Below are 25,864 nucleotides of genomic sequence, written 5' to 3' on the forward strand. Positions count from 1 at the left end.
GGTTGCCACTTGGTGAGTTTGCTTGATACTGGACACTGAAAATGCAGAAGTTATCAAGATGAGGCACTGTCCCTAACCCCAGAACAGAGCAGGCCCCACAGACAACCGATCCCCATGGCTGTACTCCATTGTGATGGCAGCCACATGCCCAGTGCTGCAGAGAGAGAGGCTCAGAGAAGAAAAATGGGCCTTCTTGGACTATACAGATCCTGCGTGTTGCCTGGGAGCCAGTGAAGCCTGGCCCTGTTAGAAGAACTTAAGGCAATTCCTAATGGCTTCCAAGATCCTTTACTGGGATGCCTTCTGCTCTATAACAAGCTCTGAGGGGACTCAGAGGGAAACCGAAGAATTCCCTTCACATGTGAAGGGCAAGGGCATGTTGACAAGCCTCTGTCTGGCAGTCGTGTGGCCCTCCTGCTGAGCACACAAAAGGCAGTGTCAAGCGGTGTGACTTCAAGTGTGCTGAGAGTCTAGTGGCCTTTGCACAATACATCTTTGAGTCTGCTCCCTGATGCATAGTTTAATACCTATCTATACTTGGTAGACATGAGAGCTATTTTTGAATTATCAATGCAAAAGAATAAAAGCTAGCATTTGCCAAGGACTTGCAAGTGGTAGACACCAGTATAAGCATGTTACACGTATTAACTCATTACTCTCTGTGATGCCACCAGGGGACAGGTAATGTCACACACTGTTTTATGGGTGAGAAAACTGCAGCATCAAGAGGGTGAGAGCTGGGGCTGATGTTTTAGCATAGGGGGTTAAGCCACCTCCTGCAGTGCCAGCATCCTGTATGAGAACCGGTTTGTGTCCCAGCTGCTCCGCTTCTGATCTAGCTGCCTGCTAATGAGCCTGGGAAAGCAGCAGAAGATGGCTTCAGTCCCTGGGCCCCTGCACCCATGTGAGAGACCCGGAGGAAGCTCCTGGCTTCCACCAGGCCCAGCCCCAGCCTTTGCAGCCAATGGGGAGTGAATAGCAGATGAAAGATATCTCTCGTTCTCTGTGTGTGTGTGTGTGTGTGTGTGTGCGTGTGTGTGTCCCTCTCTCTGTAAATCTGCCTTTCGAGTAAAATAAATCTTTTTGAAAACATAAAAGAGGGTAAAAGCATCCTACAGTTAGTAAGATGTGGAGGCAGAGCTCCAACCTTGAGCAGCTTGTCTCACCACTGCCTGGTTGAATGATTGGTCCCACTGGCTTACTTTTTGCATTAGCATCAGAGTCTAAAGAGTCAGTGATCAGGGACCAGCGCTGTGGCATAGTGGGTTAATGCCCTGGCCTGAAGCACCGGCATCCCATATGGGCGCCAGTTCAAGACCTGGCTGTTCCACTTCCGATCCAGCTCTCTGCTATGGCCTGGAAGCAGTGGAAGGTGGCCCAAGTCTTTGGGCTCCTGCACCCGCATGGGAGACCTGGAAGAAGTTCCTGGCTCCCAGCTTCGGATCGATATAGCTCCAGCTGTTGAGGCCAATTGGGGAGTGAACCATCAGATGGAAGACCTCTCTCTCTTTCTCTCTCTCTTCCTCTCCTTTATCTCTGTAACTCTGACTTTCAAATAAATAAATATTTAAATAAATATTTTTTTATTTGACAGGTAGAGTTACAGACAGTGAGAGAGAGACAGAGAGAAAGGTCTTCCCTCTGTTGGTTCACTCCCCTAATGGCTGCCACAGCCGGCGCTGTGCCAATCCAAAGCCAAGAGCCAGGTGCTTCCTCCTGGTCTCCCATGCAGGTGCAGGGGCCCAAGCACTTGGGCCATCCTCCGCTGCCCTCCTGGGCCACAGCAGAGAGCTGGACTGGAAGAGGAGCAACTGGGACTAGTACCTGGCACCCCAACCGGGACTGGAACCCGGGGTGCCGGCGCCGCAGGTGGAGGATTAGCCAAGTGAGCCATGGTGCCGGCCAAATAAATAAATCTTTTAAAAAAAAAGTCAGTGACCAGCAGGAGGCAGCTTAAGGAGACTTGCTCCCCCTGCCCTGCTATCCTTCCTCTTCCTAAGCCATTCCAAATCAATACACAAATGAAATAAAATCTGTGTACTTAAAGATAGCTTCAGTATAGATTCTCCAGGGTCCCCTGTAGAGAAGTTCCAGGGCTGCCTTCTGCTGTGGTTCTGTTTGATGGCTTCATGGCTGTTGTCTAAGGACAGTAGGGTTAAGGCTGAATAGTTCGACTGTTATCACTGATCATCTCCAACTCAGAATGCGCACAGAGAGGACAGGAGGTCAGCGGACACTGGAATATCCGGGACAGGTGTGGAGAAGGGTGGAGGCCGGCGTGGCCACCCACATTCTGCCTTGTCTGGGAAGGCAGGATGGCCAGCTGCAGGGCTCTGGCCAGCACTGCTGAATACAGGGTGGGGAGGGAAGCAGAACAAAAGATAAGCGTGGCCTAACCTACCTCCAATATTCCTGTAATAAAAATCCATAATGTCTTTTTTGTGGGGACATTTAAAACCCACAAATGCAAAGTATTTGCATGGGACCAACCACTGTCCTCATCCTCAGAGAGATGAAGTGACTTGGCTCTGATCACATTAAGTAAGGAGTTATCTGTTTGTGTTAATAAAAAAAATGATTTGCTGGTTTAATTATCTAGAAAATTTTCTATTTCTATACTCAGGTAGAGGCAGAGCCCCTCTGAGCCCACATGGGAATGGCCCCATATTCACTGCTTCCCTCTGCAAAAGGGTTGCAAGCTCACCACTGCGTCCCACATGGATATTTCCTGTAGACATCTTACTCAGCCTCCAGATGTCTGCTCACCTCATATCTACTGGGCCCATCTGGGTATTTGGTGCACAGCTCTTTGCTTCTCCTCACAGCTAGACAAAGAGAATGTGCCTCAACAGATCAAATAATCCATTCCGTCAGTGCACAGATACTACTATCTGCTAGACACCGTAAGTGGCACTGCTGTTAAGGATTCCATGTAAATGGGTACAGCTCTCCCAGCAATTCCAGTCTGCTGCAGAGATTGGCAGACTTGCCCGTGTAGGGCTCAGTGGGAAATAATTCAGCCTTTGTAGATATCTTAGTCCATTCCTGCTGCTGTAACAAAATCCTACAAACTAGCACTTTGTAAACAATAAAAATTTCCCTCTCTCACTCTCAGTTCTGGAGGCTGGAGAGTCCCAAGATCAAGGCGTGGACAGATTTGGGCATGGGGAGAGCTGCTACCTGCTTCACAGTCATCACCTTGTTGCTGCACCCTCCATAAGGGACGAATACTGCGTCCCCACACGATGGGAGAGTGGAAGCACAAAAGGGCCATGTTAGTTCCCTTTGGTCCTTTTATAAGGAGCTCATCCCATCCATGAGGGCAGGACTTCCATGGCCTAACCACCTCGCAAAGGCCCCCACTTCTTAATCTTATTGCCCTGGGAGTAATTTTGGAGGGACACATTTCAGTTCACAGCCATGGGGTAGCCAGGCTCTGTTCAGCTCTCAGCTCTGCTGTCGCAGCACAAAAGCAGACGCAGATAATATAGCTACAAGCGGGCCTATGTTCCAGTCAACTGGATTTCCGATCCAGGCAATGGACTTTATTTGGTCCACAGGCTGTGGTTTGCTGACTCCCAGCTTGGTGGAGAACATTTTGCCAACACCAAGATCATCCTCAACTCTCAGGTCTTTGCCTTTGGGATCAAGTATTGCATCACCCCAGACACAGGGACTGAAGGCAGCCAGTGCTGTCAGAGGCAGAGCAGGTTTAACTCTATCTCCCACCCCCAGAACGTACTATGTGTGGGCCACGCCAGGCTAAGACTGGATGAGATCATAGGTGTCAGGTCCACAGATATGTGGAAAGTGTGTTATGGAGAGAACATGAGGAATGTGTAGCAAAAGGGTAATGAGAGTGGGTTACCTGGTCGGGAAAGACCTCTTGGCAATAGAGAAGAACACGGCTTGAGTTAGAGACATGATTTGGAGTCCTTGTCCCACCATGTCTTGGCCCAATGGCTTTGGATAAGTCGTGAATCTTCTGGATGTCATTCTGTCCTGAGAACTTCACCTGTTGTGGAAATGCACTGAAATGCCACAAAGCATTGGAGATGGTTAGTTCCTGAAAAAAAAAAAAAATCACAGCTTTATTACTCCTGTGTTCCTCTTTAGCCTTGTAAATTCAGGAGATCATTTAAAATAAAAAAAAAAAACAACTCTTTGTTATCAGGGAACATAAATCAGATTTTAATATTTTGGATTCTTGCCTTAAGCATAAAGAAGAATTCTAAACTCAGAACTCAGGCACAAACAAGACAGGCAACATGGTAAAATTCAGGATTTATTTGGAAAGTGTGAGAAATGCACAGGAATGTGAGGGCTTTATTAAGGGAGAGGGGCCCGAGAAGGGTAAATGGGAAGTTGCATCCCAGAGACTGCAAGCAGGAGAAGACACATGGGCAGGAGAGCAGTAGCTAGCAGCAGTGCAGAAGAGCAGGCCCGAGAAGCAGCAAAATGGCCACGTGCACAAGAGGCACACAGGAGAGCAAGGACCATCGCAGCACAATCCAAGCCTCTTATTCACTTCCAAAAGGGGAGTGGTTATATAGTCTGATTGACAGATGTGTGGATACAGGTGAGATCATGCAGGGGGTGTGAGATTACACAGGGGCAGCGGGGTGCTGTCCTAATCCTATCTCCCTATCTCCCGGATCGGGTCAGGTCCCATATCACTCTCCTCTCAGCGATTCCAGACCCTTTGTCTTGAAGGGATGCTGAAGGACGTAGACTCATCAGATCTTCTGTAGCTGCTTCCTGCTGATCAGGGATGCACGCTCTTCCTGTCCTGGTCCAGAAGTCTCTTCCTAGCTCATCTAATGAATTCTTTTCATGAGCTGGAGAACTCTCAGTCACCACCAATGGCTGTGTCACCTGCATGGTCATCATTACTCTCAGAAGTCATTGAGTTCTGAAACATACAAGTGTATCAGTCAGCATAAACAAAATGAGAACAAAACAGATTGCAAGTGGAGTGCCATTTAAGATGGAAAGAACGTATTTTATAAACTCCCAGATAGTAGGTGGTGAAAGGCTATCTTTTTGCAGATTATAAAACTGTTTAGCATAAGCATAAAGATTTTTAACATCTCTTTCAGTGAATATGTTACTGTTCAAGTAAAGGTGGCAGATTCCATCAATCACTGCACATGTTCCTCCTTGCTCTATACTATATATTCCATGGCCAGTCTAATGTGTCCATAACTACCATGGACAGAGTGTCCACTGACCTAAGTATTTGCCGTAAAAGTTGGCCTGAAGTGTAGGCCAGATTACTTAAAGCTATGGTCAGATTTTTAAAATCAGCTTCATGTGGTTCACCAGGACTTCCAATCATTATAATAGAAGAACTCACTGAGGAGTTTTTCTGCCAATAACAGCTCCCAGAAAGAATCAAAAAAAGACATAAGTACAGCATGTCTGCCTTGAAGTGCACATTCTTGATGTGACAAAAGCAAAAGCTTTCCTTTCCTTTTGCTTTTTAAAGAGTTATTTAAGGTCTTAATTGGCTCACAGGAATAAGCAGACTAGTCTTTCGAGTTCACCTGTGAAGACTCAAGAGGTAGAAGTTTAATCCTTGCAAATGCACCCAGCGTGCGATGCCCTGCAGCCTGGGGTAGGCTTGTTCAGTAGCACCTGGTAGCGTCCCTTCCATTTAGGCTGCAACTGGTCTGAAGGGGATCCTTCTATAAACAAGACAAATGGCTCACTCAGGAATTCGTAATGCTGGAGCTTCTGTTAAAAGCGGTTTAATTCTTCGGAACACCATTTGTAGCTCCCCTGTCCAACGAAGTGGGTCTATGTCAGGGCCTTTTAAAGCTTCAAACAAAGGCTTGGCTATTAATCCAAATCCCCAGAAATATTTTTAGCTGATTTTTTGTCTGTGGTGACCCTATAGATGGAATAGCTTCTTTTTTTTCTTGACTGAAAGAACAGGCTTTCCTGGGGTCAAACTATATCTCAGGTAATCTACCTCTTTAGAAACCTGAGCTTTATTGGGGAAACCTAGATTCTAGGTTTAATGGGATGTAGGAGAAAGTTGTAGATAGAGGGAATGGTTTAGCACACAATAAGATGCCTTGAAACAGTTGTCTCATTAATAGCCCCGGGGCCTTGAACCATTTTGTACTCTCCGTTTGACCTTAAAATGATCAAGATAGGAGTATTAGAGGGAGACTGACCTGGGACCAAGAGCCTGTGTTTGTGAAACTTAATTAACTGTAAGGAAGCACCTAAGGATAATAACAAATTTCTTACAAGCAATGGAGTTGGACACTTGAACATAACTAAAACTTATGAGACATAAGAATACATCTACTTAACACACTAAAGCAAAGTAAATCTTTGAGTCCAAGTTTTACCATTAATTCTAACAGTACAACTCTTGGAGGACAGAGATCCTGCATGGGAAGTTAGTACACAGTGACTGCTGTTGTTAATTTAGCAATTAGCACTCTTAAGTAAGACATCCGTGATCATCCGAGTCTCTTGATGTGAGATGCCTAGGCTATGGAAGCCTTTTGAATCCACAAACCCCATCAATTTTCAGACAAGGACATGAGCAAAGTGGAAATTCTCTTCTCCCTTCAGAGAAGAGTACATCCTTCTATGGCCACTTCTTTCCATTGGGGCCTCAACCACAGAGATCTTTCATGAGAGGGACACTTTTTGCAACAGCGTCCTGGCTTTCCATGCCTGAAATGCTCTCGTGGGCTTCTCATTCAGACCAGAATGCCTTACAGGCTGACTCCGAGGTCACTGAGTGCTACTTAGAGCAGTTACCATTGTCTAAGTCTCCTGTGTGGACTGCTTCCCATGTTGGAACATTCCCTCCTCTTTTAGTCCTATCTATATTATTACTAAATACTTACTCCTATCTATGTGATACAAAATAGGAGTATTACAGAGAGACATGGATCCAGGAGTCCATGTTTAAACTGTACCCTTAGAAGTAAGTCCGTAGAAATGTGTGCAGAGCTATGCAGCTTTACAGTCTCTTTGCAGAATCTGAGAAGATAAATACAGACACAGCTCTTCACCAGGTTAATTATCCTTAAGCGTGTGACTTGGATACATTGCATTAGCAATAATTTTGACACCCTAGAGTATCCATTTGCACACAAAATGGGGTCCATTATATTTTACCCAGCCCACTGAAAAGGACCCTATCTATCTATCTATCTATCTATTTATTTATTTATTTATTTTGTCGCTTCTCATCCCTGCTCTCCCGCACTGTGTACTGCACTGCTGCCTGCATGCCCTCTCGTGCTTGCAGTCTCTGGGCTGGTCCCAGGAAAAGGATGATATGAAATTCCCCATTTGCTTTCTCTGACCCCCTCTCCCTTAATATAGCCCTTACATTTCTGTGTATTTCTCTCACTTTCCAAATAAATCCTGAACTTTACCATGTTGACTATCTCGTTTGTGCCTGAGCTTAGAATTATTCTCTAAGCTAAAGGCAAGAACCCTAAATATTTAAGTTTGGTTTATGTTTTCCGATAACACCTGCATTTTGTGGTGTCGGGTTCAAATGCTTGGCTGTTGGACGATTGCAGGTTGCCTCTTGCTTGTTGAATGTTAGCACCACTGTGTACAGGGACCTGGCTCTTCCCAAGCTTGGCTCCAGCTTCCATTTCTGGTGCTTTGCCTGGCTGTCCTTCCACCCTGATCTCTAGGGCTTCATTTTCCAGCCCACAGTTGCCCTCCCTCCAACCCATGCCCTCCCGGTGCTGTTCCAGAGTTCCTGTACCCAGTGCATTGTCAGAGACAATCTCAGGGTGCAGCTTCTCTGCCCCAGCTGCTCCATCTCCATCTTCCTCCTCACCTGCCACAGCATCCTGGGCGCAACCATGTTCTTCTCCCTTGTTTGCGTTTCTTTTCTGAAATCCCTGCAGAACGGTTGTTACACAATTGATTCTATGACTATAGTTTCATATAATGTGGCTTATATATTTACTTATATGTAAGCTAGTTATTTATAGAATTCTCTGTAAGGCCCTATGATGGCATTTCCTGAGATATCAGTTACTTTAACAACCTGCCAAACAATTGTTAGTGCTTCTAAAATAGGATAGCCAACTTCTTAGATAGAACTATTCATCCACCCCTGCCAAATATCAGAGTACTTCATCAAGGTTGTGGGAAAATAGAATTTAAAACTACATTTATTTTGGTGAAAGAATTGAGGTTTCCATAGTAGGCATTTTCAACGAACTTTTTGAAGACCCCTCATATGCATAGATTTCAAATATTTTTGCACTAAAATAAATTAATCTTTCAACTCCTTTTTTCCATCAAATTTGATTGATTGATTGATTGATTGATTCTAATCCTCCACCTGCGGCGCCTGCACACCGGGTTCTAGTCCCGGTCGCGGCACCGGATTCTGTCCCGGTTGCCCCTCTTCCAGGCCAGCTCTCTGCTGTGGCCCGGGAGTTCAGTGAAGCATGGCCCAAGTGCTTGGGCCCTGCACCCCATGGGAGACCAGAAGAAGCACCTGGCTCCTGGCTTTGGATCAGTGCAGTGCGCCGGCTGCAGCGCGCCGGCCGCGCCGGACATTGGAGGGTGAACCAACGGCAAAAGGAAGACCTTTCTCTCTGTCTCTCTCTCTCACTGTCCACTCTGCCTGTCAAAAAAATAAATAATAATAATAAAAAGAAAAGAAAAAGAAATTTGTGAAATACCATCCACCCTGGTGGATACCATAAATGGTTTGAGGGAAAACCACTACCATTGCCTTAAATTTCAGGAGCCCTGGTGCAGGTCCATGACCAGTGGTTGACCCAGTGGCCTGGATAGTGTCACTAGGAAGGGCCTCCATGGAGTGCAAGTTACCTGATTGATTCTAATAAATCACCACACTGCTTAAATGTCACCCCGAGACTCAGTGTTTGGGAACAGCTTTATTTGAGGCTGTCCATGTGTCTTTACAGCAGTAGAAACAAATTTGAGCTGTTGTTAGAATTATGGCAGGATTTAAGGATTAAAAAAGAATAAAAGCACTTAACTAAGCCACGCTTATGTCTATCCCCAAATAGAACGGTGGTTTCTTTATACACATGAAAGTGTGTGATGCCTGACCACCCCTAAACATGCAAGTAACTGCAGAAAGACCAGTGTCACTTACTGAGAAGACTGCTTCAAGGAGCCTAGGCCTTGGGGACTACCCTACCTCCTGGCTGGAGGAATTGGGGGATTTGTCAGCATATCTGCTTTTTGCAGAACATAGATGCATATAAAATGATTTTAGTGGTGCTTGAGAATCATTTACTGGGCCCTGCTCACAGGGAAATTCAGCGTTTCCCTTCTTTGCACTGTGTATTTTCTAAGCTATCCCTTTCCAAGTCTAAAGGGACACCCCATCTGCCCTTCCCACCACTGCACATAGAGCCTCCTCACACCGCCACAGCCCCTGGTTGTAATTAACGCCTGCTGAAGGCACACCAGTCACCCCCGCTGACCCTCTTGTGGCCACCTCCTCCTCCCAGGGGACTGGCAGGCAGCTGAAGAGAAGAAACCAGAATCTGCAGGAGCTTCCTCCGCTGGCTCCCTCCCCCCTCTTTTCTGCCATTCACTCATCAAATCCATATAGACCTGCCGTGTGCCAGGCTCTGAGCCAAGCGGAAGCCATTCTGTGAACAAATCCTTTCTGCGTGCCTGTTCTGTGCCAGCCACTATTCTAGGAGTCAGCGGTAGAGCAGGGAACAAAATCAGGGAGAATGGTTTGTGTGACACTCTGGCAGGGGACACAGAAAACAGACTGAGTGCATGGTGTAATATGATGTACTTTAAACACTTCATGGAAAGCGTGAATAGAGGAAAAACTGCCTGGATTTCAAACATTTTTTGCACCAAAATAAACTTATCTTTTGATTCTGTTTTCACGTGTGTTGACAAGTGTTCTGTGCAATAGGAGATGCAGCAAAGAAAGGAGATAGGGCAGCTTCCACATTTTGTTCTATGCAGGCCAGAGAAGGAGCGGTGCAAGCAGTGAGGGGCAGCTCTGAGGGAGGAGGTGTACCTGCCCCAGAATGGTCAGGACAGCGAGGCCGGGCTTGCTGGAGCAGAAGGAGCAAGGGGAAGAGTTGGGGACCACAGTGACAAAAGCTGACAGAGTCTCTTCCCTCATGAAGCTGACAGTCCTGGGATGTAGGTAGGGAGCAGTGAGTGCAATGATTACAGGAGTAAATGAAATTCAAGTTATGGTACGAGAAGAAGTAGGTGGTGCCATGAGAACAGTGTGTGGGCAAGTATGGGGGAAAGGTCGGTCAATAGTTACTCAGTGATACTAAGGTAAGAATAAAAAGCTGTGGATTCTATCACACAGTAGGGTGACTATAAATAAAAATAATGTATATTTTTTTCTTAAAAAGGCTGGACATTCCTCTTTTCCCTAGAGCTAAGAGCTGTCTCATTTCACAGAGAACTCAGCATTAGCCTAAAAAGGTTAAGATAAAGTTATAGCTACTTAAAGTGAGGAAAGTTCTGTGGTTTCATATAGATCAGGATTTGGGAAAGGAGCACACACACTATACACATCCCTGCCCTAAAATAAAACATAAAAAAAAGCATAATGTGGGGCTGACTTAGTTGGGAGGTGTGGGCAGGCCTCCCTGAGGATGTGACATGGAAGACAACCGCATAAAAGAGGGTGCTGTAGACAGCAAATGTCCTGTGAGCAGACCTTGTCACACAAGGGAACCCTCTGGGTTTGAGGAACAGGAGGAGGCCAGGAGGCCAGGGGTAAAAGGTGGGAGTTAGGATAGACACAGGAGGAAGCAGAGGCCAGACCTGCAGACCTACAGAGCTCTCTAGGGAAGATGAAGGATTTTAGTTTTTATTATAAAGACCAAAGAGGTTTCATTAAAGTTGTTGGGGTGGGATGTAAATCAAATTTGCATTGGATAATTTTGATCTGACTGCAGAGTAGAAAATGGATTAGAAGGGGACATTACTATAAGAAAAAGGTTCCCCATAGCACAGGATTAATCGGATGATTAATAAGGGCCAGCAGGATGGATACAAGAGAAGTGCTTGGCTGTACTGAAAGATGGACAGGCTATGAGGTAAGGAAGACAGCAGAAGTCTTCCATCTCTAACTTGCAGGAGGATAGATGGGTGAACTGATAGATTAACAGGTGACGGCCAGTGAGATAGACAGATGGAAGGATGGATGGTTTACTCAGATGGGTAACTGTAGAAGGGAACCAGACTTATTGTGGAATGGAGGGGTGGTCAGAAAGTTAGCAGGAGCACAGCAAGCTTGGGAGTTTAATTGTGGGGGCAAAATAGGATGCTTTTGAAACCTTCAGTGCAATACAATAGACAAATATATAGGCTGCTCTGGAACCCAAAACAGAAGGGTCTGGACCCAAATATTGAGTGTGTTGGGGCTTATGGGTGGTGGCTGAAGCTATCGTGTGATGCAGTTGTCTGTGAAAGGAGCTTAGGGCGCATGGAGAGCCTTGGACCCAACCCACAGGGCCTATAGTAATGAGCAATAAGACGCAACTGCTCAGCCTGCACAAAGGAATGTTGTGTCGTGGAGAAAAGTTTAAGTCAATCCTGGCCTGTTGACAGATCTAGCACAATAAAGATTCTAATGTGGGGTGAAGACATGACTCCACTGCCTTCCCAGGCCATAGCAGAGAGCTGGATTGGAAGAGGAGCAGCTGGGACTCCAGCAGCCACCCATATGGGATGCTGGCACCACAGGCTGAGGCCTAACCTACTATGCCACAGCACTGGCCCCTGAAGGCCTTGTTTTTGCAGGGCTTTATATCATAGCAGTGTGCTTCTCTCTGATTAAGTGACTACAACACTGTCTTTATCCTTGGCTAGGAATCCACAGTTGTCATGATCTGGCTTAACTATAGAAGGCAGGACTGCCCTGTAGGGAGGGGGAAAAATGTAGTTAATGAGAGGGTACTGGCAAGTAGATCTTCTGGTATTAAATTTATATGGGCAGGAATCAGGGAGAAACAGGTTGAAATAATATGCCTGGGAAGGCATAGGATAAAATCTAGAAGGATCAGACAAAATATAAGTCAGGGATCCCAACCAGGATTCTGAAGAGTAAAGAGCAGCAGGATCCAACAGAAGGACTAGATAAACAGAGCCAGAAATGGGGCAAGACGCACATGCACCAACAACCAGAGTGAAGCTGCACACGGAGCCACCAGCCCTTCAACTCAAGGGTCCCTCTGCTTCTTGCTGAGAATCCTGCCCCTTGAAACAAGCAGGACAGCAGTCCTAGGCAAGAGCGTAACCACAAGAGGAGCAAGGCCACTACTTACAGAAATCAATTGTAATTAAAATTAATGTCCAGTCTTCTCTCAGAGGCCAAATGTTACTTAGATCATTGTGATTCCTATTTACCCTAAATATGCCATCAATATTTAGCAGAGAGAGAATTGGCTGGAGGTTAGAGATTATCAATGACATACGCCATTTCTGCTGCTATGGGAATAATCTAATCACACACAAGTTAAAATTGCAAGGCTATTACCTAGAACCATTTTGTTTAATATTAAAGCATGAAAATACTTGAAGCTACTTAAAGGGATTTTTAAATGTATTACTTGATGGGAAAGACACAAATGCCATGTTTTAGGGACCTAGAGTACAGATACCTGGTTTTTTTTCTAATTACTCAAAAGCTATTTACATAATTTTAAAGGCCATTTACCTAGTTTTTCTTTGTAATTAACACATAATTGTGTGTGTGTGTGTGTGTGTGTGTATATGTATATATATATATATATATATATGGGGGGGGTACGGAGTGATAATTTGATAAATGTGCCCAATGTATAATGGTCAAATCAGGGCAGGTAGCATTTCAGTCTCCTTCAGCATCTGTCATTTCTTTGTGATGCTTTAACTCTGTTCTAGCTCTTTATAAAATACATATTAGATAATTGTGAATTGCAGCCACCATACTGTGCTGTAGGACACAAGAAATAATTCCTCCTATCTAGCTATATTTTGATAATCATTAATCAATCTCCCTCTATCCCACACTCCCCTACCCTTCCAATCCCATGGAATCTTGTTTTAAATCTCAATGAGGGGCTGGCGTCCCGGCATAACTGGTTAAGCCACCTCTTGCTATGGTGACATTTCATATTGGAGCACCAGTTCAAGTCCCATCAGCTCTGCTTCCAGTCCAGCTTCCTGCTAATGTGCCTGGGAAAGCAGCAGAATGATGGCCTCAATACTTAGATCCTTGTGGGAGACCCACATAGAGTTCTAGACTCCTGGCTTTGGCCTGGTCCCAACCCTGGCTGTTGCAAGCATTTGGGGAGTGAACCAGTGGGTGGAAGATATGTATAAATATGTCATTCTGCCTTTCAAATAAATATTTAAAAATAAAAATAAATCTCCTATGATGTCACCTCCAGTGTGTATGTACATACATGTGTAAAAGCCTCAGCAAATTATAATTTTTCAACATATGCAGTGATTTCTTGTAACCAGGTCTTTATGTGCCACTTTCTTATCCAGAAATGTGTGTTCTGCCCTGTTATATCTAGTAAAAGCCTTTAAAATTTTTGAGTGAAAATGCAGATTGAGTTTGTCAAAGTGACATAGTTTGTTACATTTCTTGATGGAGTAGAGCTGTGATGATGATAAAACATTAGTTGGATTGTAATCATATTCCAGCCATGCATGGAAAATGGGCTTCTTTTTCTCCAATTATAACAGCAATTCATACACATTAAAGGCATTTGTACAGTAAATAAATGTTGGGGAAAATTGCCTAGAACCTCACCATGCAAATGAAAACTCTGCTAACATTTTATTCTGCTTCATTCCAATTTTCTTTTCCCTATGCCATGAAGTTATCAGTTTTACTTTTGCTGTTACTAGATCTTTTTACTTTTTTAAGGATTTATTTTTTTGAAAGGCAGAGTTACAGAGAGAGAGTGAGACAGAGAAAGATTTTCCATCTGCTTGTTCAATTCACAAATAGCCACAACAGCCAGAGCTGGGCCAATCTGAAGCCAAGAGCCAGGAGCTTTTTCCAGGTCTTATTTGAAAGGCATAGTTACAGAGAGAGAATGAGGCAGAGGGAGAGATTTTCCATCCACTGGTTCACTCTACAAATGGCCACAACAGTTGGAGCTGGGCCAATCAGAAGCCTAGATCCAGGAGCGTCTTTGAGGTCTCCCAAATAGTTGCAGGGGCCCAAGCACTTGCATCATCTTCCACTGCCCTCCTGGTACATTAGCGGAGAGCTGGATCAGAAGTGGAGCAGCTGGTACTCAGACTGGCACCCGTATGGGATCCTGGCACCACAAGACAGCAGCTTTAACTGCTATGCCACAATGCCCACCCCTATTGGTGTTTCTTTGGTTTTTTGTTTTGTTTTCTTTTGTTTTTTACTGGAAACATTTTTTTTCTTTCTGCTTATAAAGGCAGTATAGATCAAGTATATCATTGAAGCAGTACATAAAATTGTGAAGATGAAAGTAAAAATCATTCCATATTTTCTCACCAGCAAAGGCCCATCCTTCCAGTTTTCCCAACCTCCATATCCACACAGTTCCCCTCCCACAGTATCCATAGCATCTTGGTTCTAGCACCTCCATAGACACTAACACATATGGATACTCAAGTGCTCTTTATAAAATGACAGAGTGTTTGCAAAGAACATATACACATCCTCCTACATACTTTGAATAATCTCTGAATTATTTCTGACACCTAATTTGATGTAAGTGCTATGTAAGTAACTGTTTTTTTAAAGATTTATTTATTTATTTGAAAGTCAGAGTTACACAGAGAGAGGAGATGCAGAGAGAGAGGGAGAGAGAGAGAGAGAGAGGTCTTCCATCTGATGGTTCACTCCCCAGATGGCCACATCAGTCAGAGCTGCACCAATCTGAAGCCAGGAGCCAGGAGCTTCTTCTGGGTCTCCCACATGGGTACAGGGGCCCAAGGACTTGGGCCATCTTCTGCTGCTTTCCTGGGCCATAGAAGAGAGCTGGACAGGAAGTGGAGCAGCCGGGTCTCCAACCGGTGCCCATATGGGATGCCGGCGCTTCAGGCCAGGGCGTTAACCCACTGCACCACAGCGCTGGCCCCATCTATGTAACTATTTGTTATACAGTGTTGTTTAGGAATAATGACAAGAAATTCACTGCAAATGCAAAATTTTTAGAATCTTCCCTCCACAATTGATTGAATCTACAAATATGGAAGCAGGAGATATGGAGTCAAGTGTGTACAGATGCATTCGATTATTTCATGTAAATAGCCTTATTGGACATACATCTTTGTAAAGTGTCATCTTCACTTTGTAATATATCATAGGAATCTTTCCAAATAAATAAATTAAAGCCATAGTAATTCCTTGTAATGATTATATCAGATGCCTTTGATCACTGTTGATCATTTCTCTGTTGATATCAATGAAAGGTCTAAAAAGTGGTAATAGAAAAATGGCTTTTAAAAAGTAGCTCTCAGGTAGTAAAAATGCCATCTTAAGTGTTAAAGTAAACATATAGATAGGATTAAGTGTTAAAGTGATCATATAAACAGGATCAAATGTCTGGTAATAATAATAGATAGAATTAAAAAGGAGAGAATGTTCCAACATGGGAAGCAGTCCACATAGCAGACTCATAGAATGACAATCGCTTTAGGTAACACTCTGACCTCAGAATCAGCCCTTAAGTTTTCCTTGTCTGGCTGAAAAGCCCTTGAGAGCATTTCAGGCATGGAAAGCCAAGACACTGTGGCAAAAATTGTTCTACATGAAGGATCTCTGTGAGTGAGACCCCAGTGGAAAGAAGTGGCCCTCAAATAAGTGGCATCAAAAGGTACATTTAGGAGAAGGCATTTGGCCCAGTGTCTATTACCTTAGTTGCAATGTCTGCAACCCATATCAGAGTGCCCAAGTTTTTGAGTTCCAGCTCCATCCCTGATGCCTGCTTCCTGTTAATGGGCACCCTGGGAAGCAGCAACACAACTGATTGGGGTCCCAGCCACCTTCATAGGAGACTTGGAATGAGTTCGCAGCTTCCACATCCGCCTGGCCTAACTCCAGCAATTGTAGGAGGCATTTGGGGGAATAACCCAGTAGATGGAAGTGCTCTCCTTCTCTTGCTCTCTACTGTCACTCTCGCTCTCTGTTCTGTCTCTGCCTGTAAAACAAAAATTCATTTTAAAAAAAAAGTAAGTTTATTTTAGTGCAAAAAATTTTACAATCAGTGTCTATAAGGGAGGATTCTTCAAAATATTTGTGGAAAATGTTTGTTATGGAAAAGCAATGCATGTATTTCAATTTTTTGCACAAAAATAAACTTAATCTTTTAATTCCATTTTTCATTATTTTTTGTTACCTACCATCATAGTGTAGGCACTATCATACAGTTGAGGAAACTGAGGCATAGAAAGATTAAGTAACTTGTGCAAGGTCACACAAGCAGAGTGACAGAACTGGGATTCAAACAGGGATTGTTGTGCAGAACCGTGATCTCTGCATCTGTACTATACCACACAGAAATAGGGACTGGAAAGATGAATAGATGCCAGGAGATTGAAATGTAGGAATTGCAGAGCAGTGTTCAGCCTGTTTCTGAGCCTTTCCCTGTTTTCTCTTCAAAATTAGTTCAAACTCCACTTCCCCAAAGACTGGCTGCTTAATCTCTGTTGTTTTTTGAGATTTATTTATTTATTCATATGAAAAGCAGAGTTACAGAGGCAGAGACAGAGACAGAGAAAGAGAGATGTCTTCCATCAGCTGGCTCATTCCCCAGATGGCTGCCGTGGCCAGAGTTGCCCTGATCTGAAGGCAGGAGCCAGGAGCTTTTTCCAGGTCTCCCACATGGTGCAGGGCCCAAGGACTTGGACCATCTTCTACTACTTTCCCAGGCCATAACAGAGAGTTGGATCAGAAGTGGAGCAGCCAGGACTTGAACCAGCGCCCATATGGGATGCTAGCACTGCAGGTGGAGACTACCCACTAAGCCACAGTGCCAGCCTCCACTTAATCTTCAGTTCAAGCTTCCTGGCTCTTTGCACTTTGAAGCTCTTATGGCTAAACTCCAAAAACAGGGACATTGCTTTTATTCACATAAGAGGGATAATTTATTTTTAATGAGAACAGACTGTCCTATATTCCAGCACTTACCACAAATTATCTCACATGATCTTCCCAGCATGCCTATGAAGTGGCCTATTGTCACCCCTTTTTTTATGGAAGGAGCTCACCGAGATCCACAGTTGTACAAGTTCAGTATTCATGGGATTCATAGAGCCAGCATTCACGTCAAGGATTCTGGGACAACACCGCCCTGTTTTCATTTTCCACAAAATGGCAACAGGAAATGGCTGTGGAGTAGCCAGGGGAAAACACCCATGCTGGGAGAGAGACACAGGTGGGATGAATAACCCTGAAGCTCAGGCCTTCTCACACTTACCAGGCTGTATCTCCAGAAATACCACACTCTCGGTCTTGACCCTGTGGCTTTCATGATTAATAGTTGACTTATTGTTAACCATAAATCCCATTGGATTTCCTAAATTTTATCCCTACACAGTGAGTCCTTGAGGTTTCTTCCTCCTTTCAATCCCAATGGCTAGACAGACCCTGGCCCTGAGAAAGCCCCTCTAACCTGCAGTTCTGCAGAGCAAACTGGCAGAACAGGTGCTCAAGTGCATGAGCCCTTGGCCACTCTCTGGAGTCCTTGCCCGAGTGACTACCATATTTGCTACACTGCAGAAATGTCCTCCAGGCTTTTCCTCATGCAGATTTGGTATGATTTAGCCTCAACAGTGCCCCCAAGAGAATAACTTCCCTAAAAGAATGGTTGATATATTCATCTTCTTAATTGGCATCTGATTCAAGGTGAATTAAATTACAAGAAAATGTGACGATGAGCCTCTATATCGTGACTTATGGGTCCCCAAGTCAACATCTAATCGTTTTATAACCAACTGAACACCTGATTTCAAAGAGCACACCTGAGAATCTGTAGCGTCTACTCCAAGCCATTCTCAGATATCCCAGCAGCCATGTGGCATCGGCTGTGTGGCTGGAAGGGCCGGCGTTTCACTAACTCGGTGGGGGTCATGGTATTTCTTTCCTGTTTACTGGATTCCTATTTAGGAAGGAGAGCCTGTGGGAAGGCAGGAAGATTGACTCAATACATGCTGACCCATGACAGCTAAGAGATGCAGTCTTGTGATGAACAGTCTGTTCTCCATGGGCAGAACGTGTGTAACTGTGTTCTCATACAGGGCTGGACTCCTCCTAGACACTTAGCCCACTGTCAGTTGCTGGCACGCGTGGCTTAAGATAGATGCTTGTCTCAGTATTCATACTTTATCACTGAAAGGAAGACTAGTCTACAAACTTGAACTTTATCATTCTTAAGTATATTTACTGAGTTCACATGAATAATGTGTGACTGTTGTCCTCTATTAGCAAACTTTGGAGTTACTGTCACCACTGTTTATTCATCTCGGAAAGGGGAGGAGCCCACCTCAAGAGATCTGCCTGGCAGAGGGATCCAAGGGCTCTAGGACTGCATGTCCACACGTGTCCCCCCGACCTTGAAAGTGCTGTTTCCTAGCATGTTTGGGATTAAAGTGGAACGTGGACTTGTTATGTAAGGGAAGGATGAAAAACTGTATTTATTTTTAAGTGTAAAATACACAAAATTTACCATTTTAAATTATTTTTAACACACTTTTCATGGGCATTATGTACTTCACATTGTTGTGCAACCATCACCTCCATCCATTTCCAGAATTCTTTTTGTCTTTCCAAATTGAAATCCTGTAACCACTAAATAACTCCTCATTCCTGTTTCTACCCAACCTGGTCACTACCATTCTATTTATCTCATTATGAATTTGAGTGATCTAGGTTTAGCTTGAGCATCCCTAGTCCAAAAATCTGAAATGTGAAACACTTCAAAATCTGTAATTTTTTGAGCATTGACTTGACACCACATGTAGAAAATTCCACACCATCCAACTTTGTTTTACGCACAAAAGTATTAAGATTATCATATAAAATTACCTCTAGGCTATGTGTTAAAAGGTGTATGTGAAAAATAAATGAATTTTGTGTTTAGACTATATACCATACCCAGGTTAACTCATGTATGTGCCAATATTCCAAAATTGGAAGAAAAAATTGAAATTTGAAACACTTCTGGTCCCAAACATTTTGGATAAGGGGTACTGAAACTGTACTGTGTTAGTGAAATCATATGGTATTTGTCCTTCCATTCCTTTTCTATCTGGCTTGTTTCACATAGCGTAGTGTTTTCAAAGGAGATTCTTTTACTTTCCTATAGCAAAATATATGTACATAAATGGGCACAAAAATCCATGTGCTATTTAATATATTATTGTAATGCAAATACCATAAAAACACCAACCAATCTATAAACAGCACTTTGCCAACCCAGACAGGCCCAGTGTGCCTCTCAGATGGACCCTTCTTCCACTCGGACAATGACCATTGTGACTTACAGTCATAACTTTCATACTTGTCCTTCCTGTTTTATGCATCTTCTCACAGCATGATCCACTCGGATATAAACTACACATACGAGCCACATGTGTAAGTGTAATTTCCTAAAAGGCACACTAAAAAACAGAAAAGAAAATAAGCAAAATTAACTTTGAAAGTATATTTATTTAAGCCAATATATCCTAAATATTAACATTGCAACTCATAATCAATATAGGCATAATAAAATGAGATATTTTATTTTCTTTTTATCATATTAAATTTCCCAATTTGGTGTACATTTTTCACTTCCAGCACATCTCAATTAGGATTAGCCCCAAGTGGCTAGCAGGCACCATATCTGACAACATCCAAAGATCCCAGATCCAAAGAATATCCAGACAGCGACATCTTGCCTGTTTTTGAGCTTTAGTTTGCTATTAGAGGCTGTGTTCTCCAATATGGTAGCCACTAGCTACGTATAGCTTTTTAAATTTGAATCCAGAGAAATTGAAGTAAAAAGCCAGTTCCTCTGTCATTCTGGTTACATTTCATGTGCTCCATGACAGCATGTGACTAGTAACTACTGTGCTAAGCACAGATGGAGGACATTTCCATCAACACTGAAGGTTCTGAGGAGCCCTAGTAATCTTCTGTGTGTTGCTTTTTCATGTGCAGTCTTAGATTTCTATCATTTGTCCAGTTTGTTCTATGTAAGTATAGTTGTGGGGAGCAACCCGGACTGGACTGAGTTACTGGAATTAAGACTTATTCTATGCATCTGCTCTCCCACAATATGGCGCTGGGAGAGGAGAAAACAGCTTCTACGCAGCTGCCTCTTGCCAACTTGAGTGATGACCTCCAGGAGCTGATCCTGCTCCTGATTGGAGGAGAGCAGCGTACTCGGCGTGTGGGCAGCCGAGTTGGGATTGGCGGAAGAGGACTATAAAGGAGGAGAGAGACAACATGCACCGGGAACATCTAAGGGGAACATCTGAGGGAACACCTGTGCAGCCCCCCGAGAGAGCCGGCCGGCGGTGTGCCGCTCCCCCGCGGAAGTGGGGAAAGTGGCTAGGGGGAACCGCCCTTCCACGGAGGTGGAAGGGTCGGTAGCCAACCCGGGAAGAACCAGCAGCAAACCCGGGGAGGGCCGAGCAGACAAAAGAACAGCGCAGGGTCCTGTGTCGTTCCTCCACGAAGAGGGGGAGCGACATAATGGTGCCGTGACTCGGATATGAAGCCTAGGCAGGGTTCAGTGTCGCTCCTCCACGAAGACGGGGAGCAACAATAGTTTGTTCACTTTTATTACTAAATAATGTTCCACCTCATTAATTTAACACAGTTCCTATCTCCCTTCAGTTGATGGATTGTTTACAGTTTTGCGTTGTAAACAGTATTGCTGTGCACATTCATGTGTGTGCGTCAGTATGTGCACACCAACCATTTCCTCACTGCTGGGTCATGGGGGGTGCTATCTTCAGCCTTGTTCATTAATAGTAAATTGTTTGCCAAAGTGATTGTACTAATTTTCACTCCCAGCAGTTGCATCCTTGCGTTCATATTAGTGCACATCTGTAGTTACACTTGCTGTTAACAGACTTGTCTTGCTAGTGGGCATGCAATGGTGGTGGCCAGAGCCAATGTGCAGGGCACTGCAGCCACACTGAGTGGAGTCCCTGGAGTTGGGTGCTAGGAAGGTGCTGCTGGGATATTCAGAATATATGTAATTTGGTTTTTTACTGTAAGACATTATGATGGGCCGGCGCCATGGCTCACTCGGCTAATCCTCTGCCTTGCGGTGCCGGCACACCGGGTTCTAGTCCCGGTCGGGGCACCGGATTCTGTCTTGGTTGCCCCTCTTCCAGGCCAGCTCTCTGCTGTGGCCAGGGAGTGCAGTGGAGGATGGCCCAAGTCCCTGGGCCCTGCACCCCATGGGAGACCAGGATAAGTACCTGGCTCCTGCCATCGGATCAGCGCGATGCGCCGGTCACAGCGCGCCGGCCGCGGCAGCCATTGGAGGGTGAACCAACGGCAAAAGGAAGACCTTTCTCTCTGTCTCTCTCTCTCACTGTCCACTCTGCCTGCAAAAAAAAAAGACATTATGAACTAGAAGAATCCACTCTTTGCATCCATAGAAATGTAGAAACAATATGTCTGCTTAGGAGCTGTGCTGTCCGTGTGTGTGTGTGTGTGTGTATGTATTTGTATTTTTTTTTTTGGACAGGCAGAGTAGACAGTGAGAGAGAGAGACAGAGAGAAAGGTCTTCCTTTGCCGTTGGTTCACCCTCCAATGGCCGCCGCGGTCGTCGCGCTGCTGCCGGCGCACCGCGCCGATCCGATGGCAGGAGCCAGGAGCCAGGTGCTTTTCCTGGTCTCCCATGGGGTGCAGGGCCCAAGCACCTGGGCCATCCTCCACTGCACTCCCTGGCCACAGCAGAGGGCTGGCCTGGAAGAGGGGCAACCGGGACAGAATCCGGCGCCTCGACCGGGACTAGAACCCGGTGTGCCGGCGCCGCTAGGTGGAGGATTAGCCTAGTGAGCCGCGGCGCCGGCTTTGTATTTGTATATTTTAAGGATTTATTTATTTTTTTAAAAGGCAGAGTTAGAAAGAGGCAGAGAGAAAGTGAGAGAGGTCTTCCATCAACTGGTTCACTCCCCAGATGGCCACAATAGCCAGAGCTGAGCCGATCCAAAGCCAGGAGCCAGGAGCCAGGAGCTTCCTCCAGGTCTCCCACCCAAGTACAGTGGCCCCAAAACTTGGGCCATCCTCCACTGCCTTGCCAGGCCATAGTAGAGAGCTGGATTGGAAGTGGAGCAGCCAGGACATGAACCAGCACCCATATGGGATGCCAGCACTGCAGGCGGTGGCTTTACCCACTACGCCACAGTGCCAGCTCCTGTCCTTATGTCTTATAGATTTCTCCATCAGGAGGGGAGTGAGAGCAGTGAAATTGGGAGCAGTAGCTAGGGGGGAGGGAGGGGATGAAATGACTCAGCTGTAGGAGATGATGAAGACACTTGATTTCGAAGGTTCTGTTTATAGGAGATGAGAATTCAGTTTTGTCAGAGATCGAAGTCCCTAAGAGAGCATGTAGGATCAACTGGAAAAGCCCAAAGGTAGCAAATCTCAGGAAATGGGCAGTATTCATCCTGAGCCTCCAAAAGAAATACAACACGCAAGAGGCAGGATTCTGACAGGGGCTATAATATGTTCTTAAGGCATGCCTGCTCCTCGAGATTGGAGGCTCCAGTGCAGTTACCTGCCCAGTGAAAGCTGCCCAGGCAAAGTCCAAGTGCACAGGAAAGCAAACCTAATCTCCATCGTCAGGAGTGCAATCAAAGCCTGGTGTGCACGGAATAGCCAAGGTTCGGTCCTGTTGCAGCATCTTTCATCTGGAAAGCTCAGATGGTTTTGCCAGTGGAATTGCTGATAGCTCCACTCTGCAAAAGAGCTGCGTGTATGCGGTGGCTCTCCTCACACGTACAAAAAGCCACAACAGCCCACAGGTATCCAGTGCACACGTGACACGGCTCCTTCCAACTTCCCAGCATAGCAAACTGTTGAAGCAATCTGTGTCCTGGGAAACTAGCTCCTAAAATGGGTCACCATGAGGAAGTGTTCTGACTGTATAGGTCCCTTCCTGGAGTTGCTGTCAATGATTGGGTATTAGATACAAAGATAATGAGAAGTGTGGGCATCTGGTACATAGTACAATAGTAATTGGCCTCCGACCATCACTCACGCTCTGCCAAACATTTTTCTAAAAATCCCTTGATATATATTTTTTAATGCTCACAATATCCCCATGAGATCAGCAGTGTTCGTCCCCATTTTACAGAGAAGTGAAGGCAAGCAGAGAGAGAAGAGGTAACTTACCCACTGTCACCAGCAAGGAACAGGCCCAAGTCAGCACTTGGTCCAATGACTGGGGATAAAGTGATCTGCCATCTGTGCTTTGCCCGGCTCTTGCTCCAGCTGGAGTCTTCATATCTCACCCACTAACCCAGATGAAATATTGAGCGAAGTTCACATCAGAACACAGCACTGATAGTTTACCATCAGGAACTCCCCCTGTCCCTGCTATGTTGCAGGTGAATTTCTGCAGGCTCCTGTAGCTAACCACCCAGGAAATCTAGTGCTTCCCTGCTCGGGGCCACTGGCTTCTTCTATTCCACATACCAAGCTTTGGTGGACACTTGGATTGGAAGGAAGAGTTTCTCTGCTAAAAAGAGCATTCAGTAAAGGAAAATAATTTTTAAAGGATAGATGTTTAAAAGAAAAAAGTTCACTTTACATTTACTCAAAAAAGGACTTGGGGGAAAACCTACTGTGTCCCAGGCACCACTCTAGGGGCTGGGGGCAGAACAGTGATCAAAAGAGGACAGTCTTAGCCATTATGGTGCTTGTAGCACTTTCCTTCTGAAAGTATCAATTTTCAGTGAAATAATTGAGTCGCCTCCATAGAGCTCTTGGTTAAATTGTTTTCATTCAGAAAATAATGTAAATATAGTTAATTTATGCCACAATTAAGACTTCTACCCAGTAATTTCTGTGTGTCAGACATCAGATTTGGCAGTCTGTATTGTCACTTACCCCTTGGAGCAGTGCAAATTGAGGCAAGCACTGTGGTCCCCTTCTCCGGATGGGGAGACTAAGGGTTGGTGTTGTTATTGACTGGCCTGTGCTTAGAGCATTGCTGTCCCTTGCAGTATCCTCAGGTACAGAGGGAGGGCTCAGAGAACTGTCAAGCAACAAAGGTTAGGACCACATCTGCACAGGCCAGAAGGCTAGGCCGTGAATTTGTACCCAACATTGATCCAAGTAGATGTCAAAGGCAACTCCAAGCCCTCAGACAGTTTGTATGTAATTTGGTGAAGTTGCTGCAGCTTCCAATCTAAGACATAATTTGGCTGTGGTTCACAGAAATATAATTAAAAAGTTCAAACCTTTGCTGATGATGTCCATGTGTCAATGATCAAAGAATAAGCTAATGAGATTTATCATAAGAGGTGAAGTATTATAAATCCTTCCCAGTATTAATAGCAAAATCTGGGGCTTTGAAGGTATATGATATGTAATTCTTTGTTTATCCTTAAAGAGCCTCTACAGGGGTACTTCAAAAAGGTTATTGGAATGTGAATTATGAAAAAACTATGCATGGATTTCATCATGCATAAATTTCAATTTTTGCATTAAAATAATCTATTTGTTCCACTTTTATCATAGTTTTTTGTTTGCTTTGTTTTTAGCAGTAAGCATGCTAGTGAAGTTTAATGAAGAGAAAGTACTCCTGACAGAGCAGGCAGGCATCTCAGGAAAGAACTGAGAGCCCAATCTGCATTCCGACTGGAGTCTTTATGGATATGAGTATTGGTCCCCACCCCTCGCCTCACCCCTGTTTCTCCTCCCCTCTTCCCTCTTCCATGTAACTGTGAAGTGGAGGACTTTCAGGGTGTGAAATGCCTGAAAATCCTCCCAGGACCTTGTCAGCATAGTGTCATTGAGTGCCTTCCTGTGTGAGTAAGCTCTGTGTGCTCCCAGAATCCATTGCTTTCGTTGTTAATGGCTGTTCTCTTCTTTTTCCTTTGTAGATGACCATTCCCGGGTGAGGCTGCAGACAATAGAAGGAGACACCAACTCAGACTACATCAATGGCAATTACATCGATGTATGTATTTTGAAACTGTCAGTAAACCCCACCACATTCCAGCACATCCCAGACTGTGTGTCTACTGTAAGACTGTTGGACACATGTTGGCCTCAATCCAGAAGCAAAATTAATGTTGCCAGGGCACCACAGACCTTGACAGTGACCATGCATTCCCTCCCTTTCTCAGTTCAGCCTCTTTGTTGCTAACTTTCTTTGTAATGTTCTCTGCCTTCTTTGCTGCCCTGTGCCTATGTGGACCAAGAAAATGCTATTTCCTTTTCTTGTCAACAACTTAACGTTATTCAATACTTTAAAATCTGCTTGCATATTAATAGGACAAATCTCTCTAATTCCTGATATGGTGATTCACAATCACTTGTCACCACTGCACTTTTAAGTTGCCTTCAAAGTAGTCTGCAGCTGTTCCCCATGACTTCCAATGCAAGCAAGACAGGTCATTAAATATGGAAGCTGTTTAATTATTGACGATGGCTTCTTTGTTCATTCTGCATCATGTTAACTTAATGTTTTACATTAGGCTACATTCTCTAGGAGACAGCATGTTGTCAATGGCAAGAATGAATGAAATCAAAAGTAGACTGGAAAATCAAGGGCAAATTGCTATTCCCTGAAATGTCCAAGTTTATATCAAGCAAATTCCAGTTACCTTGCAGTTTCCAAGGCACACCCTGTACTTAGATGTCCCATCAGAACTCCTAGGGACAGGCTTTCCCCA

The 25,864-nt window shown here is 44.6% G+C and overlaps 1 protein-coding gene across 11 annotated transcripts in view; it reads left to right on the plus strand.

Annotated features, from left to right (window-relative positions):
• Nucleotides 1-25,864, plus strand: part of PTPRM (protein tyrosine phosphatase receptor type M) — an 884,286-nt gene that overhangs the window by 758,544 nt on the left and 99,878 nt on the right. For all 11 annotated transcript variants that reach the window (XM_089305318.1, XM_008261054.5, XM_089305319.1 and 8 more), the window contains one exon: nucleotides 25,070-25,146. In XM_089305318.1, coding sequence (XP_089161444.1) covers nucleotides 25,070-25,146 — 77 coding nt within the window. The remainder of the gene's footprint in view (nucleotides 1-25,069; nucleotides 25,147-25,864) is intronic.

This window comes from Oryctolagus cuniculus, chromosome 10 (genome assembly GCF_051225735.1).
Source record: "Oryctolagus cuniculus isolate XC-2025 breed Fujian yellow rabbit chromosome 10, ASM5122573v1, whole genome shotgun sequence".
NCBI classification, from domain to species: domain Eukaryota; kingdom Metazoa; phylum Chordata; class Mammalia; order Lagomorpha; family Leporidae; genus Oryctolagus; species Oryctolagus cuniculus.